At 41.9% G+C, this 27,530-nt stretch overlaps 2 protein-coding genes and 1 long non-coding RNA gene across 52 annotated transcripts in view; 1 reads left to right on the top strand and 2 right to left on the bottom strand.

The window, feature by feature from the left end:
* LOC118373550 (sorting nexin-17) overlaps positions 1-3,434 on the bottom strand; it is an 83,100-nt gene extending 79,666 nt beyond the window's left edge. The window contains exon 1 of the mRNA XM_052471643.1: positions 2,839-3,434. Within this exon, the coding sequence (XP_052327603.1) occupies positions 2,839-2,898 (60 nt within the window). The 5' untranslated portion in view covers positions 2,899-3,434. The remainder of the gene's footprint in view (positions 1-2,838) is intronic.
* A 12,592-nt stretch (positions 3,435-16,026) lies between these two features.
* On the top strand, positions 16,027-26,699 carry atraid (all-trans retinoic acid-induced differentiation factor). Its single transcript, XM_035759706.2, has 7 exons — positions 16,027-16,375; positions 23,171-23,307; positions 23,732-23,800; positions 23,900-23,971; positions 24,172-24,293; positions 25,025-25,125; positions 25,341-26,699. Exons 1-7 carry the CDS (start codon positions 16,283-16,285, stop codon positions 25,449-25,451), a joined length of 705 nt encoding a protein of 234 aa, XP_035615599.1. The 5' UTR covers positions 16,027-16,282; the 3' UTR covers positions 25,452-26,699.
* LOC127909548 (uncharacterized) lies at positions 19,044-22,823 on the bottom strand. 50 transcript variants are annotated; one of them, XR_008071832.1, is made up of 10 exons: positions 22,449-22,823; positions 22,221-22,335; positions 22,040-22,186; positions 21,578-21,883; positions 21,158-21,227; positions 20,399-20,475; positions 20,321-20,359; positions 20,089-20,165; positions 19,769-19,809; positions 19,044-19,602 (listed from the first exon to the last, which is right to left on the bottom strand). It is a non-coding gene; the product is annotated as an uncharacterized LOC127909548 (long non-coding RNA). The 50 variants fall into 50 exon arrangements; XR_008071819.1 differs by lacking the exon at positions 20,089-20,165 and having other exon boundaries at positions 19,769-19,847; positions 20,283-20,475; positions 21,578-21,726; positions 21,800-21,961; XR_008071838.1 differs by lacking the exon at positions 20,089-20,165 and having other exon boundaries at positions 19,769-19,847; positions 20,283-20,475; positions 21,158-21,234; positions 21,657-21,726; positions 21,800-21,961.
* Positions 26,700-27,530: the final 831 nt, after the last annotated feature.

The raw sequence follows: 27,530 nt of genomic DNA, 5'->3' as shown, positions 1-27,530 counted from the left end.
GGGACTTGCTTCCATTCAGCCACGAGAGCATTAGTGAGGTCGGGCACTGATGTTGGGCGATTAGGCCTGGGTCGCAGTTGGCGTTCCAATTCATCCCAAAAGTGTTCGATGGGCTTCAGGTCAGGGCTCTGTGCAGGACAGTCAAGTTCTTCCACACCGATCTCGATAAACACATTTCTGTACTGACCTTGCTTTGTGCACAGAGGTAGAAGTAATGCTGAAACAGGAAAGGGCCTTCCCCAAACTGTTGCCACAACGTTGGAAGCACAGAATAGTCTAGAATGTAATTGCATGTGGTAGCGTTAAAATTTCCCTTCACTGGAACTAAGGGGTGGGAACCATGAAAAACAGTCCCAGACCATTATTCCTCCACCACCAAACTTTACAGTTGGCACCATGCAGTCGGGCAGGTAGCGTTCACTTGGATGTCCGCCAAACCCAGATTCGCCCGTCGGACTGCCAGATGGTGATGCGCGATTCATCCAGAGAACGCGTTTCCACTACTCCAGAGTCCAACTCCAACCGACGCTTGGCATTGTGGATCTTAGGCTTGTGTGCGGCTGCTTGGCCATGGAAACCCATTTCATGAAGCTCCAGACGAAAAAGTTAATGTGCTGACGTTGCTTCCAGAGGCAGTTGGGGACTCGGTAGTGAGTGTTTTTGTAACCAAGGACAGAGGACTTTTATACTCTACGTGCTTCCAGAGGCAGTTGGGAACTCGGTAGTGAGTGTTGTTGTAACCAAGGACAGAGGACTTTTATACTCTACGTGCTTCAGTACTCGGAGGCCCTGTTCTGTGAGCTTGGGTGGCAAAACCACTTCCCAGCTGGTTATGCTTTCAAAGTTGAAAAACAGGACTGATAGTCATATCTTGGTGACAAACCTCAGATCCGAGAGAGGGGATTTAACAGCTCACTTAATCTGCTTTAAAACAAAGGGGCATTGTACTACGAGGTCAAGCAAGGAGCTCACAGGGCCATATCAGGGCTTCATAACCAAGCTAAGCTATACTTTGTCCAGCAGCACTGGGCATTTTTACATCATTCTAGAAGAGTGAGCACAGACTGTGTGGGGTGTACCGGGTGTGGCTTGATGTACCGGGTGTGGCTGGGTGTACCTAAAATATTTAGGTTTAAATAGGACTTGAAAAGAACAAAACATTTCACAACCTCAAGTCCTTAGTGTAGTTCATTGCACTGACATAGCACTTGCTGGTCATAACACACCTTCAACATGTTGCCAGGACAACAACCTCTCCCTCAACGTCAGCAAAAGTAAGGAGTTGATTGTTGACTTCAGGAAGCAGAGGAGAGAACAAGCCCCGATCCAAATCAACAGGACTGCAGCAGAGAGAGTCAGCAAGTTTTAAGTTCCTCTGAGTCCACATCACTGAGGACTTGAAATGGACCGACATCACCACCACTCTTGTCAAGAGGGAGCAACAGAGTCTCTACTTCCTAAGGCGGCAGAAGAAATTCGTCATGCCAACCCGGGTCCTCTCCAAATACTACCGCTGCACCATCGAGAGCATCTTGACCGGTTTCAACATGGCCTGGTACGAGAATTTCTCTCCGTCCACAACCTCAAGACGCTCCAGCGGGTGGTGAAGACAGCCCAGTACCTCACTGGGACCACCCTCCTGTCAATCCAGGACATCTAGTTGAAACAGTGCCCGAAGACGAAGGCCCGCAGCATCATCAAGAACCCCACACACCCCAGCCACAAGCTGTTCAGTCCCTGACCGTCAGGCAGACGGTACCAGACCAAGAGGTCTATCTATCTACAAGCCATTAGACGGCTGAACATTTGAACTGGACTGACCATCTGCTCTGACTCTCTGCACCTTAACACACACACACACACCTCTTATTATGATTGCTAAATACTGCACAATTTAAACACTTACCACCCATCTTCAACCAAAACATGTACATTTTGGACAATAAATTGTGCCTTCCTGTATTAAATTAATATATATATATATGTTCTATTCTGAGACATTTACTTTATGTTTGTATTCTTATCTTGTATCATCTCTTATTGTCTTTGCATTGTGGAGAAGGAACCTGCAAGTGTATCCTGAACATAGAAGTAATAAAACTTTGCCTTGAAAGATAAGATCTATAACCGGTGCTAAATGGGGGTTTTCATTGTGATACCCGGCATTCGGAGACCGTTTACTTACCGTGTGACTGTAGTGAGAAGTGTCAGATAAACCAATGACGCATTGGCACCTACTGTCCAATCATCACCTATGATGGAATGGCTGTGGTTTTATATCGGCATTGGGATAGTATATTGCAGTCCTAATAAAAGGATCGATTTTATTACAGGGTAACTTTATATTGATGTGGATCGATGTCTACTGATCCACAATGTATTGATTGTAAGTGTCAATCGTGTATGATTCCACAAGGACTAAGGGGTTAACTTACATTGTATTACAAAATGGCATTGCCTTGTGAGGTATTATGACAGAGTGAAAAAGTCCTGTCAAATTGTTTACTAGTAACCGGACCTGGGCCAACCTCTAAAGTCATATTACGAGAGTCTGGTTGGGGTGATTTAAAATAAATCAAGTAAAATCACTGGAATGGATTTCACATGCTAGGAATCTGCAGTAAAATAACTATGTCGCAACAAACAAACAAATAACTTCTGGAACTCTGTAGCTCAGTTGGTAGAGCATGGCGCTTGTAACGCCAGGGTAGTGGGTTCGATTCCCGGGACCACCCATACGTAGAATGTATGCACACATGACTGTAAGTCTCTTTGGATAAAAGCGTCTGCTAAATGGCATATATTATTATATTATTATATTATTATATATTAACTCACCACATAAGTTGATCCATTTTCTCCCGAACGAACCTCCGTTTCGGGAATGGAGAAATGCATTTTTAGATGGACCACTGGACGAGAGGACCACTATTTTTGGATGAAAAGGGCACCACAAATCTAGAAGGTAAAGTCTATTGCGAAAGTGGTCTTGCACTCCTCTGCGTTGACTCCGTAATCCAGTGTTCCGTTCGTTTGTTCAATCCGAGGCGATAGAAGAAGAAGAAAAAAAATGGGGGATAAAACGTTGCTTATCCAACAATTTCTGCAGCACTGAACTAGATTACTAGACAACTTCTCCCACGTCAGTACTCTAAACTTTTCCCACTAGCGTTCTCCTAGCAGCCATGTTGCAGATGTAGGTAATTGCACATTCATTGTTGGCTGTAAAAAAAAAATATTTATTCGTCGATTGTGTGTGGAGGTCCAAAAACATTCACCGTTACCGTTGGCCCTGTTATAACAATCCGTTCTCAATTCGTACCGACGATTCCATTCATGTTCTTTCTCATTAGAACTTTTTGGATGAAAAGGCGCAGTTAGCTCCTGACAACCCTCGTCACTTCCCTAAATTGTATAAACGGCTGAGGCGTGTGTGTCGTGAACAGCATTATTGTGAACAACAGTAGTGGAACCGGCGGTTCGCCTTCAAAATAAAAGTCCCCTATTGAAACTGATACAAACGGATAAAAATAGTGCAAACATGCCATAATTGGACTAGATAATGATAGACCAGGTTGGAATGTGGTTAAATTTAACGAAATACAATTATTAGTTAATAAAAGTTGAGTTGCCCCTCCAAAAAGTTCAAATCAGTTGAAATTGCACTGTGGATGCATGTGAATTGCATTGGGGGCATGACGAGGGGCAGCCTACTCAATAGTCTCGCGTTGCCTCCGTTATTAAGTCACGCCTCCCTTAGAGATCTGTTGAATTTTGTATCGCAAAAATGGTTTGAATGGTCTGCTGGCTCCCAGCAGCAAGATTTCTGATTGAATGAAGGTGAGCTAGCCAGTTGGCAACATTGCAGAAATTTGAAGAAAACCTGGAGGAAAAACTGAATTCTGTTTATCCAGAAGTGTACTTTATACACACAATCGACACACACTATATGGCCAAAAGTAACTCATTCCAAAATCATGGGCATTAATATGAGGTTGGGTCCCCCCTTTGCTGCTATAACAGCCTCCACTCTTCTGCGAAGCATTTCCACTCGATGTTGGAGCATTGCTGCGGGGACTTGCTTCCATTCAGCCACATGAGCATTAATGACGTCGGGCACTGATGTGGGGGCGATTAGGCCTGGCTCGCAGTCTGCTTTCCAATTCATCCCAAAGATGGAGTTGAGGTCGGGGCTCTGTTCAGGCCAGTCAAGTTCTTCCACACCAATCTCAACAAACCCTTTCTGTATGGACCTCGCTTTGTGCACAGCGGCCTTGGTATTCTGAAACAGGAAAGGGCCTTCCCCAAACTGTTGCCACAAAGTTGGAAGCACAGAATCTTCTAGAATGTCATTGTATGTTGTAGCGTTAAGATTTCCCTTCACTGGAACTAAGAGGCCCAAACCATGAAAAACAGCCCCAGACCATTATTCCTCCACTAAACTTTACAGTTGGCACTATGCATTGGTGCAGGTAGTGTTCTCCTGGCTTCCGCCAAACCCAGATTAGTCTGTTGGACTGCCAGATGGTGAAGCGTGATTCATCACTCCAGAGAATGCGTTTCCACTAGTCCAGAGTCCAATGATGGCAAGCTCTACACCACCCCAGATGATGCTTGGCATTGCGCATGCTGATCTTAGGCTTGTGTGCGGCTGAGTATTGGAACCCGATAATGATTTTTTACACACTACGCGCTTCAGCACTCGGCAGTCCCGTTCTGGTGAGCTTGTGTGGCCTACCACTTTGTGTCTGAGCCGTTGTTGCTCCTAGACATTTCCACTTCACAATAACAGCTCTTACACTTGACCGGAGAAACTCTAGCAGGGCAGACATTTGACAAACTGACTTATTGGGGAGATGGTGGTGCCATGTTGAAAGTCTCTGAGTTCTTCAGAACTGGCCATTCTACTGTCAATGTTTGTCTATGGAGACTGCATGGCTGTGTGCTCATTTTATACACCTGTCAGCATAAGGCTTGTTTTTCTTTGGGGGCCAGGTAGGAGCTGGTACGATGTACATTACTGTCGGTTTTAGATTTTAGTGATGTTATATATATATGCAGGCCTCAGCCACGACCCTGAGAGCACTTGATTCAGTGTATCATGCAGGCCTCAGCCACGACCCTGAGAGGACTTGATTCAGTCTATCATGCAGCCCACAGCCACGACCCTGAGAGCACTTGATTCAGTGTATCATGCAGGCCTCAGCCACGACCCTGAGAGCACTTGATTCAGTGTATCATGCAGGCCTCAGCCACGACCCTGAGAGCACTTGATTCAGTGTATCATGCAGCCCTCAGCCACTACCCTGAGAGCACTTGATTCAGTGTATCATGCAGGCCTCAGCCACTACCCTGAGAGCACTTGATTCAGTGTATCATGCAGGCCTCAGCCACTACCCTGAGAGCACTTGATTCAGTGTATCATGCAGGCCTCAGCCACTATCCTGAGAGCACTTGATTCAGTGTATCATGCAGGCCTCAGCCACTACCCTGAGAGCACTTGATTCAGTGTATCATGCAGCCCTCAGGTTCATTACAAATCAGAAACGTCTTAGTCATCATTGTGATCTCTACAGAGCTGTTGGCTGGTTGTCATTGACCTTGTGTAGGCTGAAACACTGGTATACACTGATTTATAAGGCCATATTGGGTAAAATGCCATTTTATCTCTGTTCTTTTTTAGTCAGGTCAGTAAATAAATATCTATTATGGTCCCGTTCTCATTTGCTTCTAACAGTACCAAAAATTAGAACAGGTCATGGTAGAAATAGTTTTAGTTACTTAGCTCTGTGGTCCTGGAATTCTCTCCTGAACATTTTAAAATGTGATGATCTAGTTTCGTTGGTGGAGTTTAAACACTTGATTGATGTATATATCATAGAAGAGTGTAATTGTCTTTAGGACAGCTGTTTTTAGATGTTTGTGTTTTTAACGTAAAATGCAATTGTTGTACTGTATGTGTGTTTATAGTTTTGTTTATTAATGTTGTGTTCGTGTATGTAAGTTGTTTTGTCTGAAACGTTGTTCTCCCCTGCTGCTATTGGACCAGGTCTCTCTTGGAAAAGAGATGCTGAAACGTTGTTCCCCCCTGCTGCTATTGGACCAGGTCTCTCTTAGAAAAGAGATGCTGAAACGTTGTTCCCCCCTGCTGCTATTGGACCAGGTCTCTCTTAGAAAAGAGATGCTGAAACGTTGTTCCCCCCTGCTGCTATTGGACCAGGTCTCTCTTAGAAAAGAGATGCTGAAACGTTGTTCTCCCCTGCTGCTATTGGACCAGGTCTCTCTTAGAAAAAGATGCTGAAACGTTGTTCCCCCCCTGCTGCTATTGGACCAGGTCTCTCTGAGAAAAGAGATGCTGAAACGTTGTTCCCCCTGCTGCTATTGGACCAGGTCTCTCTGAGAAAAGAGATTGGACCAGGTCTCTCTGGAAAGAGATGCTGAAACGTTGTTCCCCCTGCTGCTATTGGACCAGGTCTCTCTTAGAAAAGAGATGCTGAAACGTTGTTCCCCCCTGCTGCTATTGGACCAGGTCTCTCTTGGAAAAGAGATGCTGAAACGTTGTTCCCCCTGCTGCTATTGGACCAGGTCTCTCTGAGAAAAGAGATGCTGAAACGTTGTTCCCCCCCTGCTGCTATTGGACCAGGTCTCTCTGAGAAAAGAGATGCTGAAACGTTGTTCCCCCTGCTGCTATTGGACCAGGTCTCTCTGAGAAAAGAGATGCTGAAACGTTGTTCCCCCTGCTGCTATTGGACCAGGTCTCTCTTGGAAAAGAGATGCTGAAACGTTGTTCCCCCCCTGCTGCTATTGGACCAGGTCTCTCTGAGAAAAGAGATGCTGAAACGTTGTTCCCCCTGCTGCTATTGGACCAGGTCTCTCTTGGAAAAGAGATGCTGAAACGTTGTTCCCCCCCTGGACCAGGTCTCTCTGAGAAAAGAGATGCTATTGGACCAGGTCCTGAGAAAAGAGATGTCTCTCTTAGAAGGTCTCTCTTGAGAATGCTGAAAAGAGATGCTGAAACGTTGTTCTCCCCCTGCTGCTATTGGACCAGGTCTCTCTTAGAAAAGAGATGCTGAAACGTTGTTCCCCCCTGCTGCTATTGGACCAGGTCTCTCTGAGAAAAGAGATGCTGAAACGTTGTTCCCCCCTGCTGCTATTGGACCAGGTCTCTCTGAGAAAAGAGATGCTGAAACGTTGTTCCCCCCCTGCTGCTATTGGACCAAGTCTCTCTGAGAAAAGAGATGTTATCTCAAAAAAGAATAAATAAATAAAAAATATATAAAATAAAATATAAAATATAAATAAAGGTTAAATGAAAAAACAGGTGAGGCTGAAATAGCCGAATCCACTATTTTAATGGTGTGTCCACATACTTATGACCATGTAGTGTACATCACCATGTTTTGATGGGGTTTTAATCTGCTATTTTCAGGCCATCCTCATGCACTGTTGCACCTATGAGAATAATATAGCCCCACAGTGTCATAATACCCATAAAACCTGACGGTCAAACAGGGAAATGGTTTCAATCGTTTTTCCAACCGTTCATTTTTCCCATAGAGGATTTTAGAAATTAACATTTTAAAAATACGGGCTGTGTTTCGTGTACAATTACCCTGGTGTGACGTGTTGATAACCATGGACATCTCTCTCAGACAAGGTGACTTTTACCAATATACAGGACCAGCCAAAAGCTTAAGACACACCTACTCATTCAAAGGCTTCATTTTTTTACTATTGTCTACATTGTAGAATAATAGTGAAGACGTTAGAACTATGAAATAACACATATGGAATCATGTAGCAACCAAAAAAGTGTTTTAGAAATCAAAATAGATTTTAGATTCCTCAAAGTAGCCACCCTTTGCCTTGATGACTGCTTTGCACACTCTTGGAATTCTCTCAACCAGCTTCATGAGGAATGCTTTTCTAATAGTCTTGAAGGTGTTCCTACATAATGCTGAGCACTTGTTGGCTGCTTTTCCTTCACTCTGCGGTCCGACTCATCCCAAACCAGCTCAATTGGGTTGAGGTCGGGTGATTGTGGAGGCCAGGTCATCTGAGGCAGCACTCCATCACTCTCCTTCTTGGTCAAATAGCCCTTACACAGCCTGGAGGTGTGTTGGGTCAATGTCATGTTGAAAAACAAAAAGTCCCACTAAGCGCAAACCAGATGGGATGGCGTATCGCTGAAGAATGCTGTGGTAGCCATGCTGGTTAAGTGTGCTTTGAATTCGAAAAATAAATCACTGAGAGTGTCACCAGAAAAGCACGTCCACACCATATCACCTCCTCCTCCATGCTTCACGGTGGGAAATACACTCTGCATCTCATAAAGACATGGCGGTTGGAATCAAAAATCTCAAATTTGGACTCATCAGACCAAAGAATAGATTTCCACCGGTCTGATGTCCATTGGTTGTTTTTCTTGTCCCAAGCATGTCTCTTCTTCTTATTGGTTTCCTTTAGTAGTGGTTTCTTTGCAGCAATTTGACATGAAGGCCTGATTCACAAAATCTCCTCTGAACAGTTGATGCTGAGATGTGTCTGTTACTTGAACTCTGTGAAGGATTTATTTGGGCTGCAGTTTTTGAGGCTGGTAGCTGTAATAAACTTATCCTCTGCAGCAGAGTTAACTCTGGGTATTCCTTATCTGTGGCGGTTCTCATGAGAGCCAGTTTCATCATAGAGCTTGATGGTTTTCGCGACTACACTTGAAGAAACTTTCAAAGTTCTTTAAATGTTCTGTATTGACTGACCTTCATGTCTTAAAGCAGGGGTGGACAATTCCAGTCCTCGAGGGCTTGATTGGTGTCACCATTTTACCCCCAGCCCCAGCAAACGCACCAATAATCACCTAATCCTGATCTTCAGATTAGAATGCAATTTGATTAATCAGCTGTGTTTGCTAGGGATGGAGAAAAAGTTTGACACCAATCACCATCGAGGAGTTGCCCACCCCTGTCTTTTGTATACCAGCCCTACCTTGTCACAACACAACTGATTGGCTCAAACGCATTAAGAAGGAAATAATTTCCACAAATTAACTTCCAGGTGAAGCTGGTTGAGAGAATACCAAGAGGGTGGCTACTTTTATGAATCTCAAATATAAAATATATTTGGATTTGTTTAACACTTTTTTGGTTACTACATGATTCCATGAGTGTTATTTCATCGTTTTGATGTTGTCACTATAATACTACAATGTAGAACATAATAAAAATAAAGAAAAACCCTGGAATCAGTAGATGTGTCCAAACCTTTATCTGGTACTGTGCATCAGTAAACTAAAGAGTAGCCAGTTTCTGCTCTGCTTGCTTTTACAACTCGGTGAAAGAGCGCAACACATACACACTGAACTATGCTCTTCTGTGCTGGTCCAGCCATCCTTCCAGAAGCTTTGCCTTCACACAGCCTGACAGCCTTTGGTCCTAAATCCAGCCGACCACTCTGAGGCATCCGCATGGTCCTAAAGCACACCGTTGCTGTTTTTTGTATCACATTGCAATGATAAAACTGGGGAGGACAAAAATGCAATTTCAGAATTTGGGAGGGACATGACACCCCCATCGCTAGTGAAAGTTGTGCCCCTGGGTGGTATAATCACGTCCTAAAGTGAAAACAAATGTTTTTGTTGCTTTATAAAATTGCAGTTTCTACATCATCTAAACCCAATATATTGTATTCCTGTGGTATTTATGCTGGACTGAGGAACACAGACACACGGTTGAGCAATTTCTGAATGCAATAGAAAGAGAGGGAAGTGTTTCCCAGCAACACATTACCTGTACTACTGATCGATCCATAGCATGTATGAAAGTCTTTAATAGGGACACTATGAAGACATAATTGCAGCACTGTTGGAAAATAATTACTGGAGTGGCCACTAAAACAGATGTAGAGGTATGTACACGGGTCTGTACACAGCATTTAATATGGCAGGCTAGTGAACTTTGTAAGTCACAGTACAGATTAAAAAAAAAAAAATATTGATTTTTTTTTAACCTTTATTTAACCAGGCAAGTCAGTTAAGAACACATTCTTATTTTCAATGACGGCCTGGGAACAGTGGGTTAACTGCCTGTTCAGGGGCAGAACGACAGATTTGTACCTTGTCAGCTCGGGGGTTTGAACTCGCAACATTGCGGTTCCTAGTCCAACGCTCTAACCACTAGGCTACGCTGCCGCCCCAGGATGAGATGGGCAAGTACATTTTCATTTTACTGTTGAACTCTACCAAATCAAGATGACATGTGATGTTTGCATAGTTCTTGGTAGTGTAAGTAACTCGATATTGGTGAAGGTCATGAGTTACAGAGTCAAATAGACAAATTGAACTCTAATTCCAGAGGAAAAACAAGACAACATGGATGTTTTTGATGTCTGATAACTCTTGAGGACTTTGGGAAAGAAGCACTTGAGGAAAAAGCTAAATCACCATTCAGTGAGTGTTTTGAAAAAATCAGGAAGCAGGCCCTCGAAGACATTGTCCATTGCACTGATAAAAAAAACAGTACTATGGACAAAAGTTTATAAACGAATTTCCTTCCTGTAATCCCAATCTGGTTTGACTTTATGAGAGGACATTTACAGAGATTCTCGTCAGTATCCTACAAAATCAAATCAGAATCAAATAAGCACAGCAGTGAGTGAGGCTATGTTTAAAAATACTAAAATGTTATACTTTGAATATTAAAAACATAGATCAGATGAGTGTATAACTAAATTGCACCCTTTGATTATAGTTTGTGAGGGAGTCCTCTGTATAAAAATCCCCCCCCCCCCAAAAAAAAGCTATCAAAAAACAATTGACACAGCCACAAGCCATAGAAACATGGCAGAAACATGGTAGAAACATGGTAGAAACATGACTGAAACATGACAGAAACATGGTAGAAACATGGTAGAAACATGACAGAAACATGGTAGAAACATGGCAGAAACATGGCAGAAACATGGCAGAAACATGGTAGAAACATGGTAGAAACATGACTGAAACATGGCAGAAACATGACTGAAACATGACAGAAACATGGTAGAAACATGGCAGAAACATGGTAGAAACATGACAGAAACATGGTAGAAACATGGCAGAAACATGGTAGAAACATGACTGAAACATGACAGAAACATGGTAGAAACATGGTAGAAACATGGTAGAAACATGACTGAAACATGGTAGAAACATGGCAGAAACATGGTAGAAACATGACTGAAACATGGCAGAAACATGGTAGAAACATGGTAGAAACATGGTAGAAACATGACTGAAACATGGCAGAAACATGGTAGAAACATGACTGAAACATGGCAGAAACATGGTATATATAAACATGGCAGAAACATGGTAGAAACATGGCAGAAACATGGCAGAAACATGGTAGAAACATGGCAGAAACATGGTAGAAACATGACTGAAACATGGCAGAAACATGGTAGAAACATGACTGAAACATGGCAGAAACATGGTATATATAAACATGGCAGAAACATGGTAGAAACATGGCAGAAACATGGCAGAAACATGGTAGAAACATGGCAGAAACATGGTAGAAACATGGCAGAAACATGGTAGAAACATGACTGAAACATGGCAGAAACATGGTAGAAACATGACTGAAACATGGTAGAAACATGACTGAAACATGGTAGAAACATGACTGAAACATGACTGAAACAGAAACATGGCAGAAACATGGTAGAAACGTGACTGAAACATGGTAGAAACATGACTGAAACATGGTAGAAACATGACTGAAACATGGCAGAAACATGTCTGAAACATGGCAGAAACATGACTGAAACATGGCAGAAACATGACTGAAACATGGTAGAAACATGGTAGAAACATGACTGAAACATGGCAGAAACATGGTAGAAACATGGCAGAAACATGGTAGAAACATGACTGAAACATGGCAGAAACATAGTAGAAACATGGCAGAAACATGGTAGAAACATGACTGAAACATGGCAGAAACATGGTAGAAACATGACTGAAACATGGCAGAAACATGGTAGAAACATGGCAGAAACATGGTAGAAACATGACAGAAACATGGCAGAAACATGGTAGAAACATGGCAGAAACATGGTAGAAACATGGCAGAAACATGGTAGAAACATGACTGAAACATGGCAGAAACATGACTGAAACATGGCAGAAACATGACTGAAACATGGCAGAAACATGACTGAAACATGGCAGAAACATGGTAGAAACATGGTAGAAACATGGCAGAAACATGGCAGAAACATGGCAGAAACATGACTGAAACATGGTAGAAACATGGCAGAAACATGGTAGAAACATGGCAGAAACATGGCAGAAACATGGTAGAAACATGGTAGAAACATGACTGAAACATGGCAGAAACATGGTAGAAACATGACTGAAACATGGCAGAAACATGGTATATATAAACATGGCAGAAACATGGTAGAAACATGGCAGAAACATGGCAGAAACATGGTAGAAACATGGCAGAAACATGGTAGAAACATGGCAGAAACATGGCAGAAACATGGCAGAAACATGGTAGAAACATGACTGAAACATGGCAGAAACATGGTAGAAACATGACTGAAACATGGCAGAAACATGGTAGAAACATGGCAGAAACATGGTAGAAACATGGTAGAAACATGGTAGAAACATGAAACTGAAACATGGTAGAAACATGACTGAAACATGACTGAAACATGACAGAAACATGGTAGAAACATGACTGAAACATGGAAACATGACAGAAACATGACTGAAACATGGCAGAAACATGGTAGAAACATGACTGAAACATGGCAGAAACATGGTATATATAAACATGACTGAAACATGGCAGAAACATGGTATATAGAAACATGGCAGAAACATGGTAGAAACATGGCAGAAACATGGTAGAAACATGGCAGAAACATGGTAGAAACATGACTGAAACATGGCAGAAACATGACTGAAACATGGCAGAAACATGACTGAAACATGGCAGAAACATGACTGAAACATGACTGAAACATGGCAGAAACATGGTAGAAACATGACTGAAACATGGTAGAAACATGACTGAAACATGGCAGAAACATGCTAGAAACACGGCAGAAACATGACTGAAACATGGCAGAAACATGACTGAAACATGACTGAAACATGGTATATATAAACATGGCAGAAACATGACTGAAACATGGCAGAAACATGCTAGAAAACAGAAACATGGCAGAAACATGATGACTGAAACATGACTGAAACATGGTATATATAAACATGGTAGAAACATGGTAGAAACATGGTAGAAACATGGTAGAAACATGACTGAAACATGGCAGAAAACAAACCGGCCACCTAAGCTCCCCCGTAGGTCTTCTCAAGGTCCACCTGCTAAGAAATCCAAAATAGTTTCCCTGAATAACAACTCATGCAAGAAGCATAAAACTGGAGGCCCAGTATAATAAACCTGATGCACAGAAAGATCTAGAATCCCTCCAGTGTTCAGTGAGTGTAGCTATTGGAAATGTTTGTACGTTTCCAAATACAAGCTGTTGGTTCAACTGATCCATACAGTCATTTTTACATCTACAGGCAGTGAAATATATTTTCTTTATGAATAAAACTCAGATGAAAAATATTTTTTCTGTTCTATTTCAGTCTGCAAGTCCAGGCTATACCTTTCAACATGCCTAATTTTATTTAGATTTTATTTAGAAACTATACTGAACGAAAATATAAACGCAACATGGAAACATTTCTGCGATTTTACTGATTTACAGTTGTGGTATCCCAGGAGGTCTGGTAATAGAGGGAAGGTACGTGAGGCGACGTTGGCTCCCTCTGCTGGGAATACGTGAGCTGGGCACCCCGACATGGACAGCTCTAAGTGAGAGGTAATTAGAGGAATGTGCCAACCAACCGTGGAGGCCAAAAGAAAAGGAGCACGGTGGCACACCACGAGAGAGAATGGGGAGAGGCCGACACCAAGCCACAGTAGAGAAGGACTGAGCCAAACCTAAGTGATTTTCTTTGTTATTTTTTATTTCTGTCTTAGTAAAGTTGTTTTTGCGGACAAAAGCCTCTCTGTCTGTGTCAATCTCTGCACGCTCAATCCAACACCCCACGGTTTCCCACCCAGTTCATATAAGGAAATCAGTCAATTGGGGCTCCTCAGTGGCACAGCATCTAGCATCTCAGTGCTAGAGGCGTCACTACAGACTCTGGTTCGATTCCAGGCTGTATCACAACCGGACACAATTGGCCCAGCGTCGTTGGGGTTTGGCCAGGGTAGGCCATCATTGTAAATGAATTTGCCCAGCCTAGTTAAATGAATGGGCCTGGGGGCATTTGGGAGCCAGGCCCAGCCAATCAGAAGGAGGCAAAAGGGCTTTATTACAGAAAGAAATACTCCTTAGATTCATCATTGATGAAATAAGGTCATTTTGTTCTTAACTGACTTGCCAATGTAATTTTTAAATAAATACACAGGTGCACCTTGTGCTGGGGACAATAACTGACTTGCCAATGTAAAAAAATAAATAAAAATAAATAAAAAAGGTCACACTAAAATGTGTCGTTTTGTCACACAGCCATTGATGTCTCAAGTTTTGAGGGAGCATGCTGAATGCAGGAATGTCCAGCAGAGCTGTTGCCAGAGAATTGAATGTTCATTTCTCTACCATAAGCCGCCTCCAACGTCGTTTTAGAGAATTTGGGGGTACGTCCAACCGGCCTTGCAACTGCAAACCACGTGTCACCACGCCAGACCAGGACCTCCACATCCGGCTTCTTTAAAAAAATATATTTTATTGGATTTAACCTTTATTGAACTACGCAAGTCAGTAATGATCATGCTGTTTAATCGGCTTCTTGACATGCCACACCTGTCAGGTGGATGGATTATCTTGGCAAAAGAGAAATGATCATTAACAGGGATGTAAAACACATTTGTGCACAACATTTTAGAGAAATAAGCTTTTTTTTGCATAGAAAACACTTCTGGGATCTTTTTATTTCAGCTCATAAAACATGGGAACAACACTTTACCTGTTTTGGTCAAATTAACTAATATTTGTCTTTTGTTGAATATATAACTACATTCAAAGCGTGTTTAGTATTATCTAGTCCAATTGTGGTATGACACCACTATTTTTATCCGTTTGCGTCAGTTTCAATGGGGGACTTTGATTTTGAAGGCGAACCGCCGATTCCACAATTGTTGCTCACGGTAATGTTGTTCACAACACACTGGTATGATTTAGAGAGAGGGGAACAGGCAAAACATGTGTTACATTTGCCTCTTTCTGCTTCTTGAAGTTATCCAAAATATGTTTCATTGGTTGGCGAGCATGCAGTCCAGGAAACAGACCAAATGTGATACAAATCCCAAGAAAACTGACTACATTGTAGCCGTTAAGCAATAATGTAACCAATATGTATCAAATCGCTCTTCAAGAAGCGTTGCAACAGTCCTCTGGTCCAAACCATTTCTGGTAGAGGGGACCACATTTATTTTAAACAGTACAAAACAACTATGTGCCAATTTTTAAAAGGAATTTCCACGAATAATATACATGTATTTTAGTCTGTAGGCAAGACATACATAACATAGGCTATATATTATGTTTTCTAACAACAGCTTCAAATCACTTACGTAAATGATTTATTATCGTTTTCTGACCCCTCTACTGTAATGGCATATTTCAGAGTGTGGGGATGGTCAGATGACGATGAGTCATCTGGCAGCTTCCAAAATCAATTGAAATGTTTTCTAAATAACATAATTATTATAAATGAAATTGTAAAAAAAAAATTAAATGAGGTATTTTGTCCATGTAGGCCTGCCCATTTTCTTTGTTTTGAAGGCAAGAAACAAAGGAATATGGCTAATGAATAATGCAACACATTTCATATTGTTGTACAATATTTTGGATATGAGATCCTCTTTATTGGCTGGGCTGTGCAAAAAGGTCGGGCAATTTGTAATGCGATGAAGCACTGTCTGCTTTCAGACACACACGGATGGGTTTTCTTTATTTTTTTTCTCGTCTCAGTCTTATCGATCATTAATTCATGTGAAAAGACGGATAACCTGATAATAGAACTAGCAATACCGGATGTCCCCACGTTACCATACTGTGATTGAACCAATCCAGGTCTTGTAGAGATCAGACAATGATACAAAGGAAACGAAACAAGGAGACATGCGAGTGTATTAAGGAAGCGGCTGTGATTTTAGTAGCGTACAGTCGGTCACATGTTTATCTTGAATTGATCATATGAATATCGCCTTCAAAAATGACAGCTGGATCCAGCCAGCGGAATGCAGCAGTTGTCTTATTAATCTTTCATGTATATTTATATGGGAGTTATCAACTGACTGAGTTACAGGTAAAGTGGTCTGCTTCAGCTCTATGCTATACAGGAATGCTGCGCAACTCGCCATAACCGGTTATTTACATTGTAACTGCTGCTAGTAGGCAACACTCAGAAGAATATGTTCTTACATCGCGACTGCTGCTACGGTCAAGAGTTCAGTTGTTACATTGTTTATACACTCGGATGTGTTACGTTGTATTGTTACATTGTAACTACTATGCTACACTCATCGTTGTTATTGACCCGTTTACACCTTGACATAGTTCATTAGGCGCTACGTCATCTTGTCCCACTCGGGAATGGACGTCTGCGGTGTTTGTGACGGCAATATGGAGAAGAGCCTGTCTCTAGTCAGAGATCGCATTTAGTTTGGGAGATTGCAAAATATGACCTTTTCTTTCAAGACAGGATATATGTATATATATATTGTTTCCGGTGATAATATTGTTTTGTTTGTTTAGTTACTTTTTCCTCAACTTGTTTCTCTAACTTTATAGCTTGTCAAATTAGCTTGCACTGCAGAGCTAAATGCTAGACTAGGTTCAAGATACCACTGTAGCTAGCGACCTCCACCTAATAATTATCATAAAAAACAAACGACATTGGGGTCACAATAAACTAAAATGGAAGGCAAAAGTCATATAATCAAATTGGCTTAACAGCCAATGTGTATTATTTAACATCACTATTAAAATTGTACTTATTAATGGGTCATTGTTTACAAGTTACTAGCTATCCCATAAAGCCAAAACCGAAAACCACATATTTTCATCTTCTTCTGTGGTTTGGTAACCTCCTGTTCTTCTACGGACTCTGGCTGGACTGAAAATGTCGCAAAGTGGCATTCATCTCGCACACAGATCCTTCAACCACACGCGGGCGGTGTGATTCCACTCCGTTGTTGACGTCCCCATTGAAATGAATGATATCCGGCGCCTTGTTCACATTACACACAAGCATGTTATGCCGGATGTCATGAATTTCAACGGGGACGTCCACAACGGAGTGGAATCGCAACGTTGAAGGCTCGGTTGTGATGCGGATGCCATATACATTGACATTTTAAAAACTTTGCGTAATCTTCCGTAGAAGAACTAGATGAAAATATGTGGGTTTGGTGGTGGCTTTATGGGATATCTAGCACCTTTAAAACCATGACGAATTCCTATAAGTACTATTTGAATAGGTATGTTCAGTTACGTGTATTCATGCATGCCAAGTGAAGCCAGGCTTCCCCCCCAAAAAAAAAAATCACCAAGAAAAAATACAATAATTTATCTTTCTTCCTTCTATGTTTCTTACTGAAGAAAGCGAGAGAAACAGCGCCACTCTGTCTCTGTAGGCCATCTATTCGATGCTGTCTGGCCAAAAAAAAGTATGACATTGTTTTCCGCCACCGATAATTGAATGCAGGGGAAGCCAGTGAGTATTTCGCCTCCCTTGATAAAAAAAAAGAAGAAAGTATAAAATAACCAATCAGCGTCGAGCTAAAGTGAGTGAGCTCAACTGTGACTGGTCCTGGCACACCAAAATAAAAGTGTAAAGGGAAGTCAGTTTGGGTTTGGCTTCACTCCTATCACATCGCATCGAGAGCATACGTCATTGACAGAAACTTGTTGCATCTCATTGTGTTATTGTCCTCTGGTGGCTAGCTAGCTAGCTAGCTAAAATTGGCCCTTTTCTAAATTAGCCATGGGATGGAGAAAGAGATTTTGACTTGTGGTTTTACCTAATTCTCCGTATTGGCCACAATGATTATAATAGTAATGGCAATTCTGATCCAACCATTAATTCATACATTGTGCCCCTGGCCTGAGAGGATGGAAGTTCAATATGTAACTAGATGTAGAAGGCTAATGTTAACCGGCTAACGCTGCCCATGAATGGAAGTTAGGCCAGGTAGCCAGGGACAACAAATACTATTCAAAAAAATGTAATCTATGACAGAGTCATAGACCGTTTGGTCAACATGAAAGTGAGGAGGATGGCATTGGCATTTCTCTACAAGTAGGGTGAGTCAACATGTTTTTTTTCTTACACACACACACACACACACACACACACACACACACACACACACACACACACACGTAACGGATGTGAAACGGCTAGCTTAGTTAGCGGTGTGCGCTAAATAGCGTTTCAATCGGTTACGTCACTTGCTCTGAGACCTTGAAGTAGTAGTTCCCCTTGCTCTGCAAGGGCCGTGGCTTTTGTGGAGCGATGGGTAACGATGCTTCGTGGGTGACTGTTGTTGATGTGTGCAGAAGGTCCCTGGTTCGCGCCCGGGTATGGGCGAGGGGACGGTTTAAAATTATACTGTTACACACACACACACACACAGAAATCAGAACCATGGACAGCCAAATCGTATTTAGCTTATAATGATTGGACTAAATTGTTTTTAGTATCTTTTTAGTTGTCAATGTATTAGAGTAAGCATAAGTGATTTGATGATGTTGAAATGTTGAAGTTGACATTGTGCTGGAATAGTGGAGGCAGCTCCAGTTTTCTTTGTGACTTCCGGTAACTCTCCATGGGTCTAAATCAATAAATATTCTGTCTGGGCTTCCCCAGTGATTTTATCCACACACCACGACTGGTAATGTTAAATAATACACATAGGCTGTTAAGCCAGTTTAATTATAAGACTGTTGCATTCCGTTTACGTTTAAGTTGGTAATGGTAATATGGTGTTTGTTTTTGATGATAATTATTAGATGGAGGTCACAAGCAGTACATTGGTATTTTCAACCTAGCCTAGCTTTTAGCTAGCTACAGTGGTATTTTCAACCAAGCCTAGCTTTTAGCTAGCTATAGTGGTATTTTCAACCTAGCTTTTAGCTAGCTACAGTGGTACCTTCAATCTAGCCTAGCTTTTAGCTAGCTAAGTGGTACTTTCAACCTAGCCTAGCTTTTAGCTAGCTAAGTGGTACTTTCAACCTAGCCTAGCTTTAAGCTAGCTACAGTGGTACCTTCAACCTAGCCTAGCTTTTAGCTAGCTAAGTGGTACCTTCAACCTAGCCTAGCTTTTAGCTAGCTAAGTGGTACTTTCAACCTAGTCTAGCTTTAAGCTAGCTACAGTGGTACCTTCAGCCTAGCTTTTAGCTAGCTACAGTGGTACCTTCAACCTAGCCTAGCTTTTAGCTAGCTAAGTGGTACCTTCAACCTAGCCTAGCTTTTAGCTAGCTAAGTGGTACTTTCAACCTAGCCTAGCTTTAAGCTAGCTACAGTGGTACCTTCAGCCTGGCTTTTAGCTTTTAGCTACAGTGGTACCTTCAACCTAGCCTAGCTTTTAGCTAGCTACAGTGGTGGTACTTTCAACCTAGCCTAGCTTTTAGCTACAGCTAAGTGGTACTTTCAACCTAGCCTAGCTTTAGCCTAGCTAGCTAGCTACAGTGGTACCTTCAGCCTAGCTTTTAGCTAGCTACAGTGGTACCTTCAACCTAGCCTAGCTTTTAGCTAGCTAAGTGGTACTTTCAACCTAGCCTAGCTTTTAGCTAGCTAAGTGGTACTTTCAACCAGCCTAGCCTAGCCTAGCTACAGTGGTACCTTCAGCCTAGCCTAGCTGGTACTTTTAGCCTAGCTAAGTGGTATCTTCAACCTAGCCTAGCTTTTAGCTAGCTAAGTGGTACTTTCAACCTAGTCTAGCTTTAAGCTAGCTACAGTGGTACCTTCAGCCTAGCTTTTAGCTAGCTACAGTGCTTTTAGCTAGTACCTTCAACCTAGCCTAGCTTTTAGCTAGCTACAGTGGTACCTTCAACATAGCCTAGCTTTTAGCTAGCTAAGTGGTACTTTCAACCTAGCCTAGCTTTAAGATAGCTACAGTGGTACCTTCAACCTAGCCTAGCTTTTAGCTAGCTACAGTTGTACCTTCAACCTAGCCTAGCTTTTAGCTAGCTACAGTGGTACTTTCAACCTAGCCTAGCTTTTAGCTAGCTAAGTGGTACTTTCAACCTAGCCTAGCTTTAAGCTAGCTACAGTGGTACCTTCAACCTAGCCTAGCTTTTAGCTAGCTACAGTGGTACCTTCAACCTAGCCTAGCTTTTAGCTAGCTAAGTGGTACTTTCAACCTAGCCTAGCTTTAAGCTAGCTACAGTGGTACCTTCAACCTAGCCTAGCTTTTAGCTAGCTACAGTGGTACTTTTCAACCTAGCCTAGCTTTTAGCTTTTAGCTACAGTGGTACCTTCAACCTAGCCTAGCTTTTAGCTAGCTACAGTGGTACCTTCAACCTAGCCTAGCTTTTAGCTAGCTAAGTGGTACTTTCAAGCCTAGCTTTTAGCTAGCTAGCTTTTAGCCTAGCTTTTAGCTAGCTACAGTGGTACTTTCAACCTAGCCTAGCTAGCTACAGTGGTACCTTCAACCTAGCCTTACAGTGGTACCTTCAACCCTAAGCTAGCTACAGTGGTACTTTCAACCTAGCCCTAGCTTTTAGCTAGCTACAGTGGTACCTTCAACCTAGCCTAGCTTTTAGCTAGCTACAGTGGTACCTTCAACCTAGCCTAGCTTTTAGCTAGCTACAGTGGTACCTTTCAAGCCTAGCCTAGCTTTTAGCCTAGCTTTTAGCTAGCTACAGTGGTACCTTCAACCTAGCCTAGCTTTTAGCTAGCTACAGTGGTACCTTCAAGCCCTAGCCTAGTGGCTTTTAGCTAGCTACAGTGGTACCTTCAACCTAGCCTAGCTTTTAGCTAGCTAGCAGTGGTAGCCCTTCAACCTAGCCTAGCTTTTAGCTAGCTACAGTGGTACCTTCAAGCCTAGCCTAGCTTTTAGCTAGCTACAGTGGTACCTTCAACCTAGCCTAGCTTTTAGCTAGCTAAGTGGTACTTTCAACCTAGCCTAGCTTTAAGCTAGCTACAGTGGTACCTTCAACCTAGCTTTTAGCTAGCTACAGTGGTACCTTCAACCTAGCCTAGCTTTAAGCTAGCTACAGTGGTACCTTCAACCTAGCCTAGCTTTTAGCTAGCTACAGTGGTACTTTCAACCTAGCCTAGCTTTTAGCTAGCTACAGTGGTACCTTCAACCTAGCCTAGCTTTTAGCTAGCTAGCTAAGTGGTACTACCTTCAAAGCCTAGCCTAGCTTTCAAAGCTAGCTACAGTGGTACCTTCAAGCCCTAGCTAGCTACAGTGGTACTTTCAGCCTAGCCTAGCCTAGCTTTTAGCTAGCTAAGTGGTACCTTCAACCTAGCCTAGCTTTAAGCTAGCTACAGTGGTACCTTCAGCCTAGCTTTTAGCTAGCTACAGTGGTACCTTCAACCTAGCCTAGCTTTTAGCTAGCTAAGTGGTACTTTCAACCTAGCCTAGCTTTTAGCTAGCTAAGTGGTACTTTCAACCTAGCCTAGCTTTAAGCTAGCTACAGTGGTACCTTCAGCCTAGCTTTTAGCTAGCTACAGTGGTACCTTCAACCTAGCCTAGCTTTTAGCTAGCTACAGTGGTACCTTCAACCTAGCCTAGCTTTTAGCTAGCTAAGTGGTACTTTCAACCTAGCCTAGCTTTAAGCTAGCTACAGTGGTACCTTCAACCTAGCCTAGCTTTTAGCTAGCTACAGTGGTACCTTCAACCTAGCCTAGCTTTAAGCTAGCTACAGTGGTACCTTCAACCTAGCCTAGCTTTTAGCTAGCTACAGTGGTACTTTCAACCTAGCCTAGCTTTAAGCTAGCTACAGTGGTACCTTCAACCTAGCCTAGCTTTTAGCTAGCTAAGTGGTACTTTCAACCTAGCCTAGCTTTAAGCTAGCTACAGTGGTACCTTCAACCTAGCCTAGCTTTTAGCTAGCTAAGTGGTACTTTCAACCTAGCCTAGCTTTAAGCTAGCTACAGTGGTACCTTCAGCCTAGCTTTTAGCTAGCTACAGTGGTACCTTCAACCTAGCCTAGCTTTTAGCTAGCTAAGTGGTACTTTCAACCTAGCCTAGCTTTTAGCTAGCTAAGTGGTACTTTCAACCTAGCCTAGCTTTAAGCTAGCTACAGTGGTACCTTCAGCCTAGCTTTTAGCTAGCTACAGTGGTACCTTTCAACCTAGCCTAGCTTTTAGCTAGCTACAGTGGTACCTTCAACCTAGCCTAGCTTTTAGCTAGCTACAGTGGTACCTTCAACATAGCCTAGCTTTTAGCTAGCTAAGTGGTACTTTCAACCTAGCCTAGCTTTAAGCTAGCTACAGTGGTACCTTCAACCTAGCCTAGCTTTTAGCAAGCTAGCTGTTCTGCAGTGCAAGCTAACTTGACTTGCTATAAAGTTAGAGAAACAAGTTGAGGAAAATGTAACTAAACAAAACATGTTTTATTATCACCTGAAACAATATATTTATCATATCTTGAATGAAAATGACATATTTTGCAATCTCCCAAAATAAATGCGATCTGGGGGCGACCGAGAGCCTAGTGGTCAGTGTCGGACTAGTAACCGAAAGGTTGGGGGATCAAATCCCCCCGAGCTGAGAAGGTACAAATATGTTGTTCTACCCCCCTGAACAAGGCAGTTAACCCACTGTTCCTAGGCTGTCATTGTAAATAAGAATTTGTTCTTAACTGACTGGCATAGTTGAATAAATAAAAACACAGCCTCTCCTCCATATTGCGTTACAAACACCTCACGGGTCGGTTCAGAAGCGGTGCAAAGGACTCCGTGAAGATGACCTACGGTGTAATGAAATACGTTTACGATGTAAACCGGGGTATAAATAACTGTCTTCTTTCTGCCAGCGTGCCTGCTACATTGACAGAGATTTGTGGCTTGATTATTATGACTTTTATTATTAATCAGTTGGTGAAGATGTTGATAAAGGCGTTGTGAATTTCTGCTGAACAAACAGGTATGTCATCTCTGCAACAGAACAGTGCAGAATAGCACCGCTCTGGGCCAGTTCTGTTCCGCGTCTGCGGGCCTGGTTGACGGACGCTGCTGCCTGCTGCGAAAAGAAAACACCAGCAATGCTGACTACGTCCTCGGGTAGGAAGTTGTGCTTTGGCAACGCCATGCTTTGTTTTGTAACCTTTGGCAGTACCAGTGAATTGTCCATAGAACAACATACTCAAATGATTATTCACTTGATGTAGTAACACATGTAGAAACACTCAACAACTATAATAACATGTAACAACTGTTTAGTAAAATATACAAACGGATTACTTGTCTTGTAGCTCATTGTCATTGTCACATTATGTTGTCTATTTCCCCTAAAAACGTTATTTTATCGGTCCTTCTGTAGCTCAGTTGGTAGAGCATGGCGCTTGTAACGCCAGGGTAGTGGGTTCGATCCCTGGGACCACCCATACGTAGAATGTATGCACACATGACTGTAAGTCGCTTTGGATAAAAGCGTCTGCTAAATGGCATATATTATATATTTATCCCACTCTGTTTTCTCACTCAGGCTGGACCTATCAAACTGTTCTCTGAGTCATGTCGAGGACCTTCAAGAGGCATCAACAGCTGCATTGATGTATGGTAAACAGCCCGTTTACACTTAGGTTACAAACCTGGTCAGTTTGTTCATCTTTTTTTATAGAGCCTGTGTGGTACTCTCTCTGTTCTTCTACAGAGATATCTCACTGAACCCCATAGTTCAACTGAACAATTCACTGTTTCAAGGCTTCAACCAGTTGGATAACCTGTAAGTACAACTCACTGAGCTGTGTTACCGAGTCCAACCTTGCAATGCACATTTTAATGTCCAATCAATATTCTTATTAGAATAGAATTCACACATATTTGAATGTCCAATCAGTTCCCTATAAGAATATAACATTTTAATGTCCAATCACTTCCCTATAAGAATATAACATTTTAATGAGCCTATACCCTTTCTGTAAGGATTCTGCCTGTCAACCTGACCTGTCCAGGAGGCAATGCATCATGGAATAAAATGGAGGTCAAAGGGGACGCACGTCACTGTGAAGGACAGAAGGACATCTGCAACCAGACTGGACATCTGTGTAAGTCACGTGTCAACCTTTTTTTTGCTGCATGATCCTTGTTGTGTTTAATAAAGAAGTAGCCTAGTAGGTGAAAAGACAAAAAAACACCACTGTTTTGGTAACTAGGAGGATAGGGCTGGGGAAAATGTAACCACTCTCAATTTCATAGACAAAGCTATGGATGTTCATGATATCAAATTATAGTTTTAACCACATTTTGAGGCAAGACGGTGTTTGTTCGCAATTACTTTGTTTTACTGTCATTGGAATAAAAGAAAAAAAAGCATATATTTTGTTCTAATGACGGCCAAAGTTGAACAAAACTAATGAGGCATTTCTAAGTTATATTCTTCAATAATCAGTGTGCTATATGGCCATTAATTTAAGAAGTCCAAAAATGTATGTGCCCAAGTACAGATTTCCCACTTTAAACTCACTTTGGGAAATTAGAATGTCTGCTTCCATTTAGCTGTGATTCTGAATAGTGATCTGGCATCAATAGTATAGTTGGCATTACTGTCATAATATCTGTTTATAAAGTATCATAGAGACTAGAACATTGCTTCTGAGCAAGGCGTTTAACCCACTGTTCCCCGGGTGCCGAAGACGTGGATGTTGATTATTAAGGCAGCACCCCGCACAGGGGTTGGGTTAAATGCAGAAGACACATTTCAGTTAAATGCATTCTGTTGTACAACTGACTAGTTATCCCCCCCCCCTCCCCTCCCCTCCCCTCCCCTCTTCTACAGCGTTGAACTGCCCTGAGAACTCCCTCTGCGCAGCGTACGGTCCGGGCTTCTTTGAGTGCATCTGTGTGGACAACTTCCATGGATACAAGTGTCTCCGAGAGGTCAGTGACTACACCACATCATCCACGTATGACTATCGTCAAGACAATGGCTTTAACTTTATCCTCAACATTCATTCATTCATATCCAATGGTCTGATGGTTGAAGACAGCATGAGCGCGAAATTCACAGCCTTTCAATCAAAACTCCATTGCGGTGTAAGGTGCCATGGTAACCACCGAGTCACGTTGTTGTTCTCCGTCTCCGTTGTTGACAGGGGAAGTTCCCTATAATCAAGGTGTTCGGGATCCTAGGGGCCTCCACAGTCCTGGTCTCCATCCTGCTATGGGTCACCCAGAGACGCATGGTCAAATCTCCCCTGGTCTGAGGCCTGGTCCTGGGACTCTATTTGGAAAACACTTGTTTTCCAGTGATGCTGACATGAAGAGACAGGGGGGGTTGTGAAATATGTGATCATTTAAAAAAAACGGACTTTAGCGTGGAAAGTCAGTGTATTCTATGGAGACAGTTGTATCATTGACCTTTTATAGTTTTAATAATCTGTTTTGATGAGGTTGTTAAATCTTTGTTTTATCACCACAGATGTTGCAATTGTTGTAGCCTTTAAACAACAACAACAACAACCGTACAGCCATTTCCCCTAAATCAACATGAAATCTGAGAGATTGTGATGCGGGACAATACACAACCTCACTGTATGGTCTACAGTATGTGCCAAATCATGTTAATAAAAAGTTGACTAAGATGCTTGGGGCCAGTTTCCCGGGACATCGACTAAGCCTCGTACAGGACTAACACATCTATTTCAATAGAGATTCTCCACCGAGCATGTTTTTAGTCCAGCACTACGGTTAATCTGTGTCTGGGAAATCAAACCTTATACTTGATCAATGAAGCATGAATTGTAGTAGAAGCAATAATATGCAGTATAAAGTTGCATTATGCCCCCCCTAAAACTTACAAAGATATCAATTAATTAATTACATTATAGGGAGACACGAGCAAAACACATTGTTTGCAGAGTACTGCAAATGTTGAATTGTTGTTGTATGTACAGATTGTTCATGTAATAATACATTTTTGCTGTTTGCATTTTGTATTTCATCTTGGATTAAAGAAGATATGACATACTGACAATATAGACATGATATACTGACAATATAGACATGATATACTGACAATATAGACATGATATACTGACAATATAGACATGATATACTGACAATATAGACATGATATACTGACAATATAGACATGATATACTGACAATATAGACATGACATACTGACAATATAGACATGATATACTGACAATATAGACATGATATACTGACAATATAGACATGATATACTGACAATATAGACATGATATACTGACAATATAGACATGATATACTGACAATATAGACATGATATACTGACAATATAGACATGACATACTGACAATATAGACATGACATACTGACAATATAGACATGATATACTGACAATATAGACATGATATACTGACAATATATTGTCTATTGAACAAAAATATAAAAGCAACATGTAGTGTTGGTCCCATGTTTCATGAGCTGAAATAAAAGATGCCAGAAATGTTCATACGCACAAAAATAGCTTATATCACGCAAATGTTGTGCACAAATTTGTTTACATCCCTGTGAGTGAGCATTTTGTCCTTTGCCAAGATAATCCATCCACCGGACAGCTGTGGCATATCAAGAAGCTGATTAAACAGCATGATCATTACACAGGTGCACCTTGTGCTGGGGACAATAAAAGGCCACTCAAATATGCAGTTGTGTCACACAACACAATGTGAGAACTTGTTCTCAACTAGCCTACCTGGTTAAATAAAGGTGTTCTCAACTAGCCTACCTGGTTAAATAAAGGTGTTCTCAACTAGCCTACCTGGTTAAATAAAGGTGTTCTCAACTAGCCTACCTGGTTAAATATAGGTGTTCTCAACTAGCCTACCTGGTTAAATATAGGTGTTCTCAACTAGCCTACCTGGTTAAATAAAGGTGAAATGAATAAATAAACAATGCCACAGATGTCTCAAGTTGAGGGAGCGTGCAATTAGCATGCAAGAATGTCCACCAGAGATGTTGCCAGAGAATTTAATGATAATTTCTCTACCATAAGCCGCCTCCAACGTCATTTTAGAGAAGTTGGCAGTCCAACTGGTTTCACATCCACAGACCAGGTGTAACCACGCCATCCCAGGACCTCCACATCCAGCTTCTTCACCTGTGTGATTGTCTGAGACCAGCCACCCGGACAGATGATGAAACAGGAGTATTTCTGTCTGTATTAAAGACTTTTTTGTGTTGAAAAAACCCATTCTGATTGGCTGCGCCCCTGCCCAGTCATGTGAAATTCATAGATTAGGGTCTAATTCATTCATTTCAATTGACCAATTTCCTTATATGAACTGTAACTCAGTG

Source organism: Oncorhynchus keta, chromosome 19 (genome assembly GCF_023373465.1).
Source record: "Oncorhynchus keta strain PuntledgeMale-10-30-2019 chromosome 19, Oket_V2, whole genome shotgun sequence".
NCBI lineage: Eukaryota > Metazoa > Chordata > Actinopteri > Salmoniformes > Salmonidae > Oncorhynchus > Oncorhynchus keta.
This window is presented reverse-complemented; position numbering and strand designations above follow the sequence as displayed.

Excerpts from the sequence above, each read along its gene's own strand:
- atraid (XM_035759706.2), top strand. The coding sequence starts at position 16,283 with ATGACAGCTGGATCCAGCCAGCGGAATGCAGCAGTTGTCTTATTAATC. Across the intron at positions 24,294-25,024 it reads CAACCAGACTGGACATCTGT|CGTTGAACTGCCCTGAGAAC; the intron begins GTAAGTCACGTG and ends CCTCTTCTACAG. Across the intron at positions 25,126-25,340 it reads GATACAAGTGTCTCCGAGAG|GGGAAGTTCCCTATAATCAA; the intron begins GTCAGTGACTAC and ends CGTTGTTGACAG.